This window comes from Entelurus aequoreus, linkage group LG05, assembly GCF_033978785.1.
Source record: "Entelurus aequoreus isolate RoL-2023_Sb linkage group LG05, RoL_Eaeq_v1.1, whole genome shotgun sequence".
Classification (NCBI taxonomy): domain Eukaryota; kingdom Metazoa; phylum Chordata; class Actinopteri; order Syngnathiformes; family Syngnathidae; genus Entelurus; species Entelurus aequoreus.
Window position 1 is genome coordinate 34,814,181 of NC_084735.1, and position 15,995 is coordinate 34,830,175.

At 41.5% G+C, this 15,995-nt stretch overlaps 1 protein-coding gene across 7 annotated transcripts in view; it reads right to left on the reverse strand.

The window, feature by feature from the left end:
- Positions 1-12,350, reverse strand: part of thoc2 (THO complex 2) — a 54,458-nt gene extending 42,108 nt beyond the window's left edge. For 4 of the 7 annotated variants that reach the window (XM_062047948.1, XM_062047947.1, XM_062047946.1 and 1 more), the window contains exon 1: positions 12,172-12,349. In XM_062047948.1, the coding sequence (XP_061903932.1) occupies positions 12,172-12,236 (65 nt within the window). In that variant the 5' untranslated portion in view covers positions 12,237-12,349. Of the gene's footprint in view, positions 1-12,171 lie in introns of all 7 variants that reach the window. The other 3 variants (XR_009826248.1, XR_009826247.1, XM_062047949.1) reach the window with 2 other exon arrangements.
- Between the last annotated feature and the right edge of the window lie 3,645 nt (positions 12,351-15,995).

Below are 15,995 nucleotides of genomic sequence, written 5' to 3' on the forward strand. Positions count from 1 at the left end.
ATTGCCAGATTTGAAAATATCAAGATTCCTAACAGAATCAAACTACCTCCTGATGTGGCCCAAATCTGATGCAACAATATCAGATTTGGAGAACTTTAGAGCTTTTAGACTGACAAAAAATATCAGATATGTGTCACTTGAGGGCAAAACAAATTTGATTTGGTGTCCAATGAGTCCTCGGACATCTGGAGGATGAGGTGTCAACTTGGTAAGATTGTTAGCTTGTTACCTTGCTAGCTAGCTAACAAGTAGTGGTGGGAATCTTTGAGTACCTCACGATTTGATTACAATTACGATTCAGAAGCTATGATTTGATTAAAAATTGATAATTGATGCATATATGTATATTGATGCAGTTTTATTTATTTTTGTTTCACTAAATAAGCGTTTATCACGTGCAACTTTAAAAAACAGTGCATTTGCAATAAAAAACAGTTAAGTTAATTCCCATTTTGTTTATTAAATTAATGGAAATGCATAAATGCCCTAAAATGAAGGAGCTGGTTGGAGCTCTCTGAGGTGGCTCGTCACGGTCAGCCAAATATTAGGACTGTCTTTATTTACAATAAATAAATCGATTGCTGTTTACAAATCGCTTTTATAATCGTCCAAGTCTTAATTGCGATGCATCTAAAAATCTATTATTTCCCCCACCTCTACTAAGAAATGTGAGACGAAGTTGTGTGAAAAATAACTTTACCTTTCATTTTAGCAAAGTCCGTCAGCTGAACTTTGTCTAAATCCATTCAAGTGCATTTTAAAGCAGACACCCACAACATTAGGCACCAATGCCCCGGTATCATAAGATTAAACATACAATTTATCCGATAACTAAAATGTTAAGAATTGATCAATAATACAGTGCTATACATTAAACCTATTAGATTTATAAAAATGCCAGGAGTTAACAAATAATCAATAATATACCAGTGTGCAGTTTTTTTAAACACATCAACACAAAATACTTTGTTCTTTTTGGGCAAGTTAGACAGTTTTGGTGTTTTATCGTTTGTTGTTATTGCTACTATTTTAACTGCCCTTTTTTACATTAAAAAAAAACATTTTGTTTTTTTAGCACTTTGCCTGTCCTTTCTTTTAAATGACCACAAGTTTGATAGTTATTTTATTTTCTATAAAAGCAGAATGAGCAGCATACTAACAGTACAAATAAATATTTATGAATTAATTAATCATCTTTATTAGTAAACACATGCCTACAATATCGCAACTGAATTTAAAAGTCGATGGCTGAATTAGAGCCACCAAATTTGTGTACGCTTTATAATCCGATTAGCCGACTAAGCGTAAAGATAGTCAATGACTAGTTCACTAATATCGGCCCAGGCCTAAGCTTAAGCTGTTTTTGTTAACTCAGCCGGCTAGCATCAGCAGCAATTTGTCGGCTCCGACGGCAGCTCTTTTGAATCTTTCACTGGATTGTGTTACCTCTGCCAAATAGATTAAATGTGCTTCCATGGCTGTATGTTTTTGTCAACAAACGGGTTTTTGTTTGGATGGAAAGTTTGTCACTTTGTTGTTCAATATTCCCTCTGCTGTAGTTGTATTGCATGTTCGAAAAAAACTGAATCTAACTAACTAACCTTCAAAGTTATGAGCGCGCAGTGCAGTCAAGTTTTAAGGTGGTGAAAAAACATAGTCTTTTACTGACCAGTTCCTGCAACCTAAGACTGTTTATTCCATGTTAAAGAAGTGTCCGAACATGGAGGAAGAGGAGGGGGACACAGCTCTGCAGCACTCATGGTGACATTTCCATGTCAATCTCATGTCCATTTGTTTATGGTTAAAGCTTATTTCAAACATGCTATCCAGATAGGCTAACATTTTTACTCTACCTTGATCCACTTTGAGTACATTTATTTTGGAAGCAAAATGGGATGAAAGGGTTAAAATCTGTATTTGCACATGTGCTACCCCCCCCCCCTCCCAAAACTTGCACGACCAAGTTTTAGACACAAATGTGACTAAAATGCTCAGTGTGTACATGTACAGTGCTCACAATGGTAAACAAGTCTACAGTCAATAGAAACAAAAGTTTATATCTTTTTAAATGGTTACCTGCATTGTTATTATACATTTTGATTACATTACAAACACTGTATAGTTGTTATTGTTATTCAGGGACATGTTGTAGATGGCTGTCAGCGGGTATATCTGGAATATATATAAAAATTACATCCACATCACAGACATGCTGACATCCAGACAGTCACAATGGTGTGCGTTTTGTTTACGTCCGGTTTTGATAGCGCGGTTTCCGGGGATCAAAGTCTTTTCTCGATGGTCAAGTTTTCGATACATCACTTGTCAATAGTGCGCAAATAATAGGCTATATATATCAATTCATACTGGAGCGACCAGCTAATGTTATGTCCGTGTGACTTAGATTTGATGTCAGTTTTTTAATGTTCGCAAACACACTGTCCATGCCTGAAAGGTGATTGGCGGAAAATGAGGAAGTGTTGTTGTGTGTCCGGGGAAGCACGGACTCACGAAACGAAAGTGTATGCACGGGAGGTTAAACCTGTTGCAATTGTGCCGTTTGTTATCATAAGAGCGGTAATAAAACTTAAAAATAGCGTAGGACTTTGTGATTTATTTTGGGGGCTACAATATATTATACTACTTTAATTTGTTTTCAAAGAAAAATATATATTTTCAATGTGTGGCGGTAATCAAAATGCTGTGGCGGCGCGCCACATTCAATTACATTAAAGGGAAACCCTGTTATTTCTTCTGTTTAGGAACATGATGAAGACAGAAGAGACTGCTTAGTCTGTTTACTTAAAAAAATATTTGCTTTATGCAAATTGTTGCATATTGTTCTAATGTGTGGCACCTTCAGACAAGAATATGTTGATTGACAGTCTAAAAGTAACATGTCTTCCTTTACTTGTTATTTTTGTAGTTTTATGCATTTATCCATCCATCCATCTTCTTCCGCTTATCTGAGGTCGGGTCGCGGGGGCAGCAGCCTAAGCAGGGAAGCCCAGACTTCCCTCTCCCCAGTAGGGTTGGGTATCGAGTATCGATTGGAACCGGGACTAACTTTCCGATTCTCCCGGAATCGTTCAAAAGTTTAAATTTCGATTCCTAGTTTCGATACCCAGTCCGCCGACCGGAAAAAAATATGTCCGCCGAACCGGAAGAAGAAGCCGCTGAACACCAACAAAGAAGCGCCCACCGCCGGAAGTGTTAGCATAGCCGAGCGAGTTAGTCAAGCTCAAGCATGGATAGCGGGCTTCGGCGGTCGAAAGTGTGGCTTTACTTTACAAAAAAAAATGAAATAACCGCGAAATAACAGAGCTCCATGTCCATCAAGAAACGAGTGGAGAGAGAGCTGCAGATGTACCAGGACGTTCCACCGATACTTATGTCTGACGACCCTGCTGCATGGTGGTGGTCCGGTGGAACCAACAAAAGACTTATCCTTTGCTGTCAGATCTCGCTTTCTCCTATTTATGCGTTCAAGCTTCTTCCACACCCAGCGAACGTGTATTTTCCAAAGCAGGAGACACTATCTGTCCAGAACGCTCACGCATCCTGCCTGAGAAGGCAGGATGAGTTCTTGTTTAGGTCATTTTCCTAAACAAGAACTGTCTCTGATTTTATACTGTACCTGCTGCTAATCTGGACTGGGTTTTGCAAGTTGTTTCTTATTGTTTATTTGCTTTTCTGCACCAGGTTAGCCCATCAGTGGGAGCACAGTAACATTTTTAAGTACCTGCAGCATCATACACTTGTGTGTGTAAATGTATTTTCATGAGGTTTCCTGCAGCATCATACACTTATGTGTAAAGGTGTTTTCATGAGGTTTCCTGCAGCATCATACACTTACGTGTAAAGGTGTTTTCATGAGGTTTCCTGCAGCATCATACACTTACGTGTAAATGTGTTTTCATGAGGTTTCCTGCAGCATCATACACTTATGTGTAAATGTGTTTTCATGAGGTTTTCAAAAATAAAGCTCTCTTGAGGAAAGTGTACCCCTGGGAAAATGTATTCATAATTTATAATATTTATATTCAAGTTCATAGATTTGATATTTATATTCTAGTTGAAAACAGCCCTGTGAGGAATTCATAGTAAAGTTCATAAAAAGTTAATAGAATTAAAATTGATGGAGAATGTCAGACTATTTCATTCAGAAAGACTGTAGGTTAGCTAGCTCATTTAAAATATCCTAAACTTTTTTTTGACCCTGCCTCTTAAAAGAATCGGAATCGAGAATCGTCAGGAATCGGAATCGAAACAAAGAATCGGAATCGGAATTGTTCGAATTCTAACGATACCCAACCCTACTCCCCAGCCACTTCGTCCAGCTCCTCCCGGGGAATACAGAGGCGTTCCCAGGCCAGCCGGGAGAGATAGTCTTCCCAACGTGTCCTGCGTCTTCCCCGTGGCCTCCTACCGGTCGGACGTGCCCGAAACACCTCCCTAGGGAGGCGTTCGGGTGGCATCCTGACCAGATGCCCGAACCACCTCATCTGGCTCCTCTCGATGTGGAGGAGCAGCGGCTTTACTTTGAGCTCCTCCCGGATGGCAGAGCTTCTCACCCAATCTCTAAGGGAGAGCCCCGCCACCCGGCGGAGGAAACTCATTTCGGCCGCTTGTACCAGTGATCTTGTCCTTTCGGTCGTGACCGTAGGTGAGGATGGGAACGTAGATCGACCGGTAAATTAAGAGCTTTGCCTTCCGGCTCAGCTCCTTCTTCACCACAACGGATCGATACAGCGTCCGCATTACTGAAGATGCCGCACCGATCCGCCTGTCGATTTCACAATCCACTCTTCCCTCACACGTGAACAAGGAGGAGTTCAAGTACCTCGGAGTCTTGTTCACGAGTTTTATGCATTTATATGTATAAATTATAAAAATTGCAAATCGAGTTGCAATCGCAATTTTGTGAAAAAAAAAACCCACTTAGGTTTTTTCTCAAAATCGTGCAGCCTTAATATATACATTGTATTAGGGCTGCAACAACTAATCGATTAAATCGATTAAAATTGATTATAAAAATAGTTGGCGATTAATTTAGTCATCGATTCGTTGGATCAATGATATGCGCATACGCTGAGGCCACTTTTTTTTTTTTTTTTTTTTAACCTTTATTTATAAACTGCAACATTTACAAACAGCTGAGAAACAATAATCAAAATAATAGGGGTGTAACAGTACTTGTATTTGTATCGAACCGTTTCGGTACGGGGGTTTCGGTTCGGTGCGGAGGTGTACCGAACGAGTTTCCACACGGACATATTAAGTAGCGTACTGCACGTTGTGTAAACAATACTCAAAATGCAGGACATTTGAGGCATTTATGAAACTGTGCCCTGACAGCCCCGCAAAAGAGGACATGTCCGGTAAAAAGAGGATATATGGTCAGTCTATCGTAGCCCGTTCACTGCTAGCATGCTAGCAAAAGAGGACATGTCCGGTGAAAATGCTAGCAGCGACCGGGCTAGGTCCTGACCATACGTCCTCTTTTCACCGGACATGTCCTCTTTTGCGGGGCGGTCCTGGCGGTGTTTCTTAAATGCCTCAAATGTCCGGCATTTTGAGTTAGGGTTGCATGTATTTTAAATGTACGTTCAGGATTAAGAAGGTTAAAAACAAAACAAATTATGTGCACAGCAGCATTCGTGAGGGAGGGGGAGAGACAGAGAGAGCGAGAGAGTTATGATAAACACGCATGCGTCGTCAGGCTCTGCTTTTTATCGGTAGATTTATCAGATTTAATTTTTTATTATCTATAGCAGGGGTGTCAAAAGTGTGCATTTTTGTAACATATTCCTTGTTTTATTTGGCAAGTTGAAAGAACATGGCGCCAGTATGCTGTTTTTTTGTTTCAATAAAATACTGGAAAGGATAGAAATGTAGTTTGTCTCTTTTATCCGATTATTAATCAATTAATCGAAATAATAATCGACAGATTAATCAATTATCAAATTAATTGTTAGTTGCAGCCCTACATTGTATAAATGATTCCACTACATTAAAAGGCATTTAACCCGAGTTTGTTTTTTTGTTGCGGTCTTCTTTGGCTCGTAGAGTTGCATTTCCCGCACTCGACTGGAGGCTTCAATTTCAGGTGCTGGAATAAGTGTCAAAATCTTGTAAAAATTATGTTTTGCGAGACCGTTTATGCTGTTTTCTAAGCAGTCTCTTCAAGTTGCACCATTTTCTGGAAGGTCTTACTTCAACTGTGTCTTATTTGTGCCATCTTTAGGCCCTTTTACAACGCCGAAACTTCTACAATAACTTTCCCATTTACCCGGGTAAATAAAGTTCCCCGTTTCCACCAAAACAACACGGGTATATTTAGTTTTTTAGAAACTTTTCAAAGTTCCTGCTAGCTGGGTGGGACTTTGGGGATGGTTCCCTGAACATTATTGGGGGCGGGCTGTGCTGTTGAACGCTGATTGGTATAACACTGTTGGGGGCGTTCCTAAACACAGGACCACCATTACGCAGTATGTGAGGACGACTTGTTTATTTGTAATTTTTTTGTGTATTTCTATTACAACAAACTTGACAACAGAGAGAGAGAGAGAGAGAGAAGAACGAAAGGAACTTTCAACTTGCAAGGAACTTAAGTGGGACATCTGTGTGCTGAAGAACGCTGACCAGTCAAAACTATTTTGCAGTGTTTTTACTCAGTCGTATACAGCCTTTAAAACAATATGCAGTTTATTGTTCTTTATTATTTTTTTAAACTTCACTCGATGCGCGACGCTACGAGAAGTGGACGGACTCTTATAAACGTATTTACAGTGGAGTATGAAGCTGATTCAAAGCAACGACCTCAGATGCTTATTACTCTGACTTCGTTGGTTAAATGTGAATCAAAGGAGGCAGCACACAAGTGGAACAAAAGTAAATGACATCAAATTATACGTATTGACTTTTTTAGATGCTGTTAAAGTAGTCAGTGACAATCCATTTGTGTAGTTATTAGCCTCAACCATGGCCAAAACTACCATTGGTCATGTCCTCTGTATTTTTTTTAATTAAGTGACAAAAGGACGATGATGTGACTAACTGTAAATGTACTTTGTGTAGGAGATCATATGCACTGTACACCCCGATGTGGTAGATAATACAATATACGATCCTTGGTCACGCACAGCCTGCTACAACCCCCACAACGTAACGCAATGAAGTACACTTTTAATTTAAACATAATCCGAGCTGATATGTGCGGTCAACAATAACATAACGTTACCATTAAATCATACTGATGTAACAAATGTTGCTTTCACCTAAATGAAATTGATGTGAACGCTAATGGTAAATGCAGAAGACGCTCTCTGCGTAAAACTTTACGGCATTGTGTGTGTGTGTGGGGGCTTTTTGCGCGAAGAAGCACATTAAAATGTCGACGTTTTTTTTCATAGTTTGGCCGTGGGTGCGACGTATACTCCGGAGCGACCTATGTGTGAAATTATTAACACATTACCGTAAAATATAAAATAATATTATTTATCTCATTCGCGTGAGCGACGAAGAAAATGTCCGCAATCGTCACACGCACGTCAGCAATCGTCACTCACATGCCAACCAATAAGAATATGGCGGGGGAGGGTCATGGCAGAAGTGCATTGTGGTTCATGGAATGCTAACAGCTATATGCTATACGCTACTGCCGAAGATATTAAAATGGATCACATCAACATTGGCGGTAACTTATAAAAACTGAGAAGGACTGAACTAAAATGGCACCGAAAAGGAAATCATATACTGCAGATTACAAGCTGGACATAGTGAAATATGCAGCAGAAAACGGCGATCGAGCAGCAAAAAGAAAGGGAGCGGCACATACCAGGAGCAACACCGGGGAGGAAGATTTCATCGGATTTAGCGATTGGGAGTGACAGATTGTTTGGTAAACGTATAGCATGTTCTATATGTTATAGTTATTTGAATGACTCTTGCCATAATATGTTACATTAACATACCAGGCACGTTCTCAGTTGGTTATTTGTGTGTCATATGGCGTACACTTATTCAGCCTGTTGTTCACTATTCTTTATTTATTTTAAATTGCCTTTCAAATGTCTATTCTTGGTGTTGGATTTTATCAAATAAATTTCCCCCAAAAATGCGACTTATACTCCAGTGCGACGTATATATGTTTTTTTCCGTCTTTATTGTGCATTTTCGGCCGGTGCAACGTATACCCTGGAGCGACTTATACTCAGAAAAATACGGTATTGAATATAATATAATATATATATAATATTTTACCCCAAACGTACCTTGGCCAACTCATGCTCTGTCACTGCTTAGAATATCTAGAGAACATTTCCTCCATTACTTCCGATGACTCTGTGGCGAAAGTCATTAGTACTTTCCGTGCAAAGCAAAAGGTCTTGGGTTGGAATCCTGGTCGTGGCTCAAAATATGTTATGTTTTTATGATGTTAAAATTGTTTAATACGCTAAACTTCAGGATATTAATAAAAAAATGGACTGTTACAAAATCATGCTGATTATCGAATAATGTTAGATGAGTGCTACATATCGTAATTTCCGGACTATAAGCCGCACCTGACTATAAGCCGCACCAGCTAAATTTAGGGGAAAATACAGATTGTTCCATATATAAGCCGCACCCGACTATAAGCCGCAGGGTTTTGATGTGTAATTACCGTAGTATATAGGGGTTCCTGCTACCACGAAGGGGATTGTCAGGACAGAGATGACTGTTTGGGAACGCAAAGGGTCCCATTTATTAACAATAAATCTTTCAATCATTCAATCAAACTTTCACATCTTTGACATGGCGAACAGCATTCGTGCAGAGTACAAATAATACAATGGTGCAAAGTAATACAAAGTGCTCGCCTGTACGTTATCAAAATAACCAGCCTGCCGGTATATGAAAAGTCAGTCTTTAATCATTGTGTCATCGTCTTCCTCCTGCGTACTAAAACCACCGAAATCCTCTTCGTCGGTGTCGGAGAAGAACAGGCCGTAAATAAGCCGCACCGTTGTATAAGCCGCAGGGACCAGAACGAGGGGGAAAAGTAGCGGCTTATAGTCCGGAAATTACGGTAGTTATAGCTCAATTAAAGCTTTTGTTATTCTGGAAATTCATTGTGTCGCTCAAGGTAAAATAAATTATACGGTGCGAGGATACCCAAGACTTCAACCTTTCAAAGTTCCTCTTGGACAACCAATTTTTGACCTAGGTATTTGTCAAATTCTAGTTAAGGCCTGACCTCAACCCGAGTGAACAGAATGCTAATGGTAACAAGCTAATGCTAAAGTCGATGTGTTTGTGTTGTTTCCGTGAGACAAACACTTGACATTTATTATTTATATATTGTTATTTACACTGAAATGGACCAAAAGGAATCGCCTGACCCTCATGACTTCATCATTTACTGACAGGACTTTCTGACTGTTGCACATTGCGGACAAAAAAACTACTTTTTATGGACAATTCGGTACACTTTATTTTTTAAATCATATTGCTTTGTATATTATTGTTGTATTTAATTTACTTACTTTTTAGTAAAATAACTGACCTAATATTGTCTGTTTAATTACATGGTTAATAGTATAAAATACAGTAAATCACTCCTCCATACGTCATCAGCCTAATTTGTATAAACTACCGTATTTTCTGCACTATAAGGCGCACCTAAAAACCTCCAATTTTGTCAAAAGCTGACAGTGCGCCTTATAATACAGTGCGCCTTATATATGGACCAATATTGAGCCACAACAAACCTAAACTTCATTTTCATAAAGTTTAGGTCTCGCAACTACGGTAAGCAACCGCCAACTTCGTTTTCCCCCGTAAAAGAAGCGCTTCTTCTTCTATGGTAAGCAGCCGCCAACTTAATTTTCCCCCGTAGAAAAATAAGTTCTTCTTCTACGGTAAGCAGCCGCCCCCGTAGAAGAAGAAGAAGCGTGCGGTGCATGCTGGGATATATGACTGCGCGAGGCGTGCCGTTTTGATTTCCATTAGTTTGTTTATGTAAAGACCCCAAAATGGCTCCTATTAAGAGACACGCTTACGACGCAGAGTTTAAACTTAAGACGATCAGTCACGCAGTAGAACACGGGAATTGAGCAGCAGCGACATTGACTCCATTAATGACGACTTCGACGAGACAGAGCCAGGCATGTTGGATGCCGTATCCGCCCAACTGTTTAATTCGGACACTGAAGAAGAAGAATTTGAGGGATTTGTGGATGAGGAATAACTTCATAAAGTGAGCTTTACATGTTTATTTTGTGTGTTGTGTGACATTAACGTTTGAGCAACGTTGAGTAATTGATATATTGTTATTGCTCTGCACTATTTCGAGTGTTACTATATTGTGATTGCACTAACGTTTGATTTACCGTAACATTATCTGTTTTTACGTGTTTATTGAATCAGGGAAAAGTTCCCTTCCAATATGTGATATAAATGTTGCACTACTGTTATACCTTGCTGTTGTTAAAAGATAAACAAAACACCACGTCACTGACTTTACCTCGGGGAAAATAATAAAACGGCTGTTTATTCATTTTGGGAGTGAACAGAGTTGTCAGAACGCTGGTTTGTAATCTATTAATAAAGTTTGACTGACCTATCTGACTGTTTTGTTGACATTCCCTTTAGCGCAGTTCCATCTAATGGATGCATAAGTGCGCCTTATAATCTGGTGCACCTTATATATGAACAAAGTTTTGTAATATGACATTCATTGAAGGTGCGCCTTATAATCCGGTGCGTCTTAAAGTGCGGAAAATACGGTACCCTGAACTGTGAAAGGCCGTGGGAACACAAACCATACACCTCTACAGAAACCTAGAGTCCCGGGAACTACAGGTTCCAGGAACAAAAAGATCCTGAAATTTTGGTGGAAAAGGGCCTAATGTTGTAGTTTACAGCATTTCCATATCGAAACAACTGACAGATATAGTTAAGAAGTATATGCTACTTTGTATTTGAAATTGCAACAGCGGAGGATGCATGTGCAAAGAGAAAAAGAAGGAACTTATTGACTACAACACAAACTACAACGGTGGACACGTGCACGGCACTCTGGGTACATTTATACCATATATGGATAATCTGGTGATGTTTTCCCCAATCGATGATGTCACAAATTCCAAACAGATCGTTTGGAGAAAGTATAAAGGCAAGATTTTTTTAAATAAAATCTCTCTGCAATGACCCTACAGTTTGATTACAAATATTGGGGACTAATGCACAACAGCAGGTGCCAATAAGTAAAACATTTTGGTTTTGCATAATAGGGCCCCTTTAGGACTACAGTTTAAACAACAAATTGCAAGCACATTCGCTGCTATTGTGTATTGTAATATTTACTTTATGAGCAAATGAAATGAAAACATTTGAGTATTTTTTTACATGACAAAATACACTATTAATAATTGCAAGATGCATATTAGACGATAAAGTTTGCGACGGTGACACATTGTTGTTGTTTACGCAGAACGTGCAACGTTAACCTGGCAGTGACCACTACCAATACATCTGATCACAATGATTGACCGTTGAAACCAATAGCGAGCTCGATTAGTCATACGTTTTCGTTTGAATTGACAGTTTGCATGACTTTATGTTGTTTAGGCCTTCCAATGACATCTTTGTTTTGGATGGACTTGACTACAATGAAACAAGCAAAATGGCTAACAGTGCTGCTAATATGCTAGCTGTGTATCATGATGCGTATTTCCCTCTATGTCCTTATTAGCCAGTATTGCAAGTGATATAACCCAGCAATCTTTATAACACGTATATGTGTTTAGTAAGTGTAGTAACGTTGATAAGACAAGCAATCACATATTGTGTTAGAATTGGAAAAAACTGCGTTAATGCTAACTAGCATGGTATTTACACTTCCATGAGGTCCATAGACAATGCTTGCAGCGATGCATGTAACGTTAGCTGCTATTTGCAGAGTTTATTACTCATAACCAACCACTGCGCAAATAATAAACCCGCTATAGTCCATGATATAAGCTCCAAAACCGTGTTTTCAGTTGAAATAGCAGACGGTCAATTGTGTGTAAGCTAGCTGGCGTTAGCTCCGACAAACACTTGATTATTCCCGGCAATCTAGCGCCACGATGTTACTTTTCTCACCTCGCCTCGCATTTAACAAGTTAAAGTTGAACCACTCACAATTCGTGTTTCCCATTTTTTTCCCAATTTTTGATCCATTCGCCCGGGAGGATAAGTGTCGCCATCTTCCATCCACAGCGGCCGGATGTCTTGCTGCTCACAGCCACTCACAGGGTCAAATGTGCTGAGCTAGCGCGTCAAGCTACAAGGCTAACTAGCGCTTAGCACAGCGGTGCATGGCGGGACGTGGGCGCCTCTATCACAAAGGCTCCCACACTCAATGTTATAAAGACACAATCTATAAGAAGAAAAAAAACGTCGATAACGTGGACATAAACAAACACATGTATGTGACGACGCCTCTTATTTTCATGTTCATGAAAGTGCTGAACAGAATTGAATACCGCATGTTAAATAGGCACCGATTAAAAATAGATAGGTACGGTGTGGTAACCACAATCAATCAGTGAGGTACAAGCAGGACCGCAAAGCCTTCTCTCCTAGCCTAATGTAACTAGAAATCACGATCATAAACATCCATCCATCAATCCATCCATCTTCTTCCGCTTATCCGAGGTCGGGTCGCGGGGGCAGCAGCTTAAGCAGGGATGCCCAGACTTCCCTCTCCCCAGCCACTTCGTCCAGCTCCTCCCGGGGGATCCCGAGGCGTTCCCAGGCCAGCCGGGAGACATAGTCTTCCCAACGTGTCCTGGGTCTTCCCCGTAGCCTCCTACCGGTCGGACGTGCCCTAAACACCTCCCTAGGGAGGCGTTCAGGTGGCATCCTGACCAGATGCCCGAACCACCTCATCTGGCTCCTCTCGATGTGGAGGAGCAGGGGCTTTACTTTGAGCTCCCCCCGGATGGCAAAGCTTCTCACCCTATCTCTAAGGGAGAGCCCCGCCACCCGGCGGAGGAAACTCATTTCGGCTGCTTGTACCCGTGATCTTGTCCTTTCGGTCATAACCCAAAGCTCATGACCATAGGTGAGGATGGGAACGTAGATCAACCGGTAAATTGAGAGCTCTGCCTTCCGGCTCAGCTCCTTCGCCACAACGGATCGTTACAGCGTCCGCATTACTGAAGACGCCGCACCGATCCGCCTGTCGATCTCACGATCCACTCTTCCCTCACTCGTGAACAAGACTCCGAGGTACTTGAACTCCTTCACTTGGGGCAGGGTATCCTCCGCAACCCGGAGATGGCTCTCCACCCTATTCCGGGCGAGAACCATGGATTCGGACTTGGAGGTGCTGATTCTCATCCCAGTCGCTTCACACTCAGCTGCGAACCGATCCAGCGAGAGCTGAAGATCCTGGCCAGATGAAGCCATCAGGACTAGGGCTGAACGATTTATCGTTTTCAGATCGAAATTGCGATTTCAGAAGTCTCAATCTTGAGATCGTGAAGGCTTCGGTTTTAGACGAACGTTATTTAGCTCTCCTGGCTGACATGTCTGTTGTGTATATGCAGCCTGCTCGTGCTACTCTCATGCCTTGTCAAACTCACCAATCAGAAGTGGTAAACTACTTGTGAGCAGGGCATGCCGTCACGCTAACCAATCAGAGGCGGCCATTGACGAGGCTACCGCGTACACGCCCACTAACAACTTTGGTGAAGAAACAAACGTCCTGGAGGAAATGGCTGCTGCCGCCGGGTCAGAAGTGGAGGAGGATTTAGTTTTAATACAGAAGAAGAGCAGCACGTCTGTCATTTGGGACTACTTCGGTTTCGAAACTTCAGATGTGCATCAGAAACAGGTACTTTGTAAAACTTGTCGGGCCAAAGTCGCCACATCCCAAGGCAACACGACTAATTTATTCCGGCACTTGAAAAATCACCACCGGCAGTTACACGACGAATGTATGACCAAAAAGTCCGGTGAAAAGTCAACCCCGAGCGATTCAGCCCATTGTAGCAAACATACCACAATTACAGCGTCGTTTGCCAGTATAACTCCTTATGAGAAGAGCAGCCGTTCTATTGTTAACAGAATAGATGTGCAATATTTGGGTGCTGCTAAGCGGTAAATGAATGACCCACCTATTTTAATGTCTGACATATTTTTCAGAAGGGCAGAGGTTGGGTCATTTTGTTTTTGTAATAGTATTTTCTTTATTACCATTACTTTTCAATTTCACTTTAAAATATTGTTCAGGTTTCTTCCAGGGTTGAATAAAGTACTTGAATTGCTGCTATAGATGTTGATAGGCTAGCTCTCTTGAGCCATAAAAGACTGACCTACCTACTTGAGTATAAGACTGTTTACATAAGGTCAGGATCCTTTTTTTCCTTTATTGAAGTTGTTGAATTTTGTTTTTCTTATTATATATTAAGCATTGCTTTTTGTGTTGGAATTGTTTTGTATTTTATTTAACTTAAACTTTTTTATTTATCTTAACATAATTAAGGTTTTTGTACTGGTTTTAGTTCTTTAGTTTTAATAACTGCTGTTGGTCAAGAACTTTGGAGAATGTACATGCATGTTTCTTAATAAATACATGTTTGAAGCAATTCTTACCTTTTAGTATTCATCCTTGCATTACATAGCATTTAATGTTTTCATGGTATATCATTTTTTGTCATGTTTTAAATCTGTTACTGTTACTGAAGCTTGATTTGAAAAGAAATCGTGAGTCAAAATCGAAATCGCAATTTCTGTCAGAAAAATCGTGATCAGATTTTTTCCTGAAATCGTTCAGCCCTAATCAGGACCACATCATCTGCAAAAAGCAGAGACCTAATCCTGCAGCCACCAAACCAGATCCCCTCAACGCCTTGACTGCGCCTAGAAATTATGTCCATAAAAGTTATGAACAGAATCGGTGACAAAGGGCAGCCTTGGCGGAGTCCAACTCTCACTGGAAACGTGTCCGACTTACTGCCAGCAATGCGGACCAAACTCTGGCACTGATCATACAGGGAGCGGACCGCCACAATCAGACAGTCCGATACCCCATACTCTCTGAGCACTCCCCACAGGACTTCCCGAATGCCTTCTCCAAGTCCACAAAACACATGTAGACTGGTTGGGCAAACTCCCATGCACCCTCAAAGACCCTGCCGAGAGTATAGAGCTGGTCCACAGTTCCACGACCAGGACGAAAACCACACTGTTCTTCCTGAATCCGAGGTTCGACTACCCGGCGTAGCCTCCTCTCCAGCACACCTGAATAGACCTTACCGGGAAGGCTGAGGAGTGTGATCCCATGATAGTTAGAACACACCCTCCGGTTCCCCTTCTTAAAGAGAGGAACCACCACCCCGGTCTGCCAATCCAGAGGTACCGCCCCCGATGTCCACGCGATGCTGCAGAGTCTTGTCAACCAAGACAGCCCCACAGCATCCAGAGCCTTAATCCAGGAGCTTTTTAACTACCTCAGCAACCTCAGCCCCAGAAATAGGAGAGCCCACCACAGATTCCCCAGGCACTGCTTCCTCATAGGAAGACGTGTTGGTGGGATTGAGGAGGTCTTCGAAGTATTCCCTCCACCGATCCACAACATCCGGAGTCGAGGTCAGCAGAACACCATCCTCACCATACACGGTGTTGATAGTGCACTGCTTCCCCTTCCTGAGGCGGCGGATGGTGGTCCAGAATCGCTTCGAAGCTGTCCGGAAGTCGTTTTCCATGGCCTCCCCGAACTCTTCCCATGTCTGAGTTTTTGCCTCCGCGACAGCTGAAGCCGCACACCGCTTGGCCTGTCGGTACCTGTCCGCTGCCTCAGGAGTCCTATCAGCCAAAAGAACCCGATAGGACTCCTTCTTCAGCTTGACGGCGTCCCTCACCGCCGGTGTCCACCAACGGGTTCTAGGATTACCGCCACGACAGGCACCAACTACCTTGCGGCCACAGCTCCAATCAGCCGCCTCGACAATAGAGGT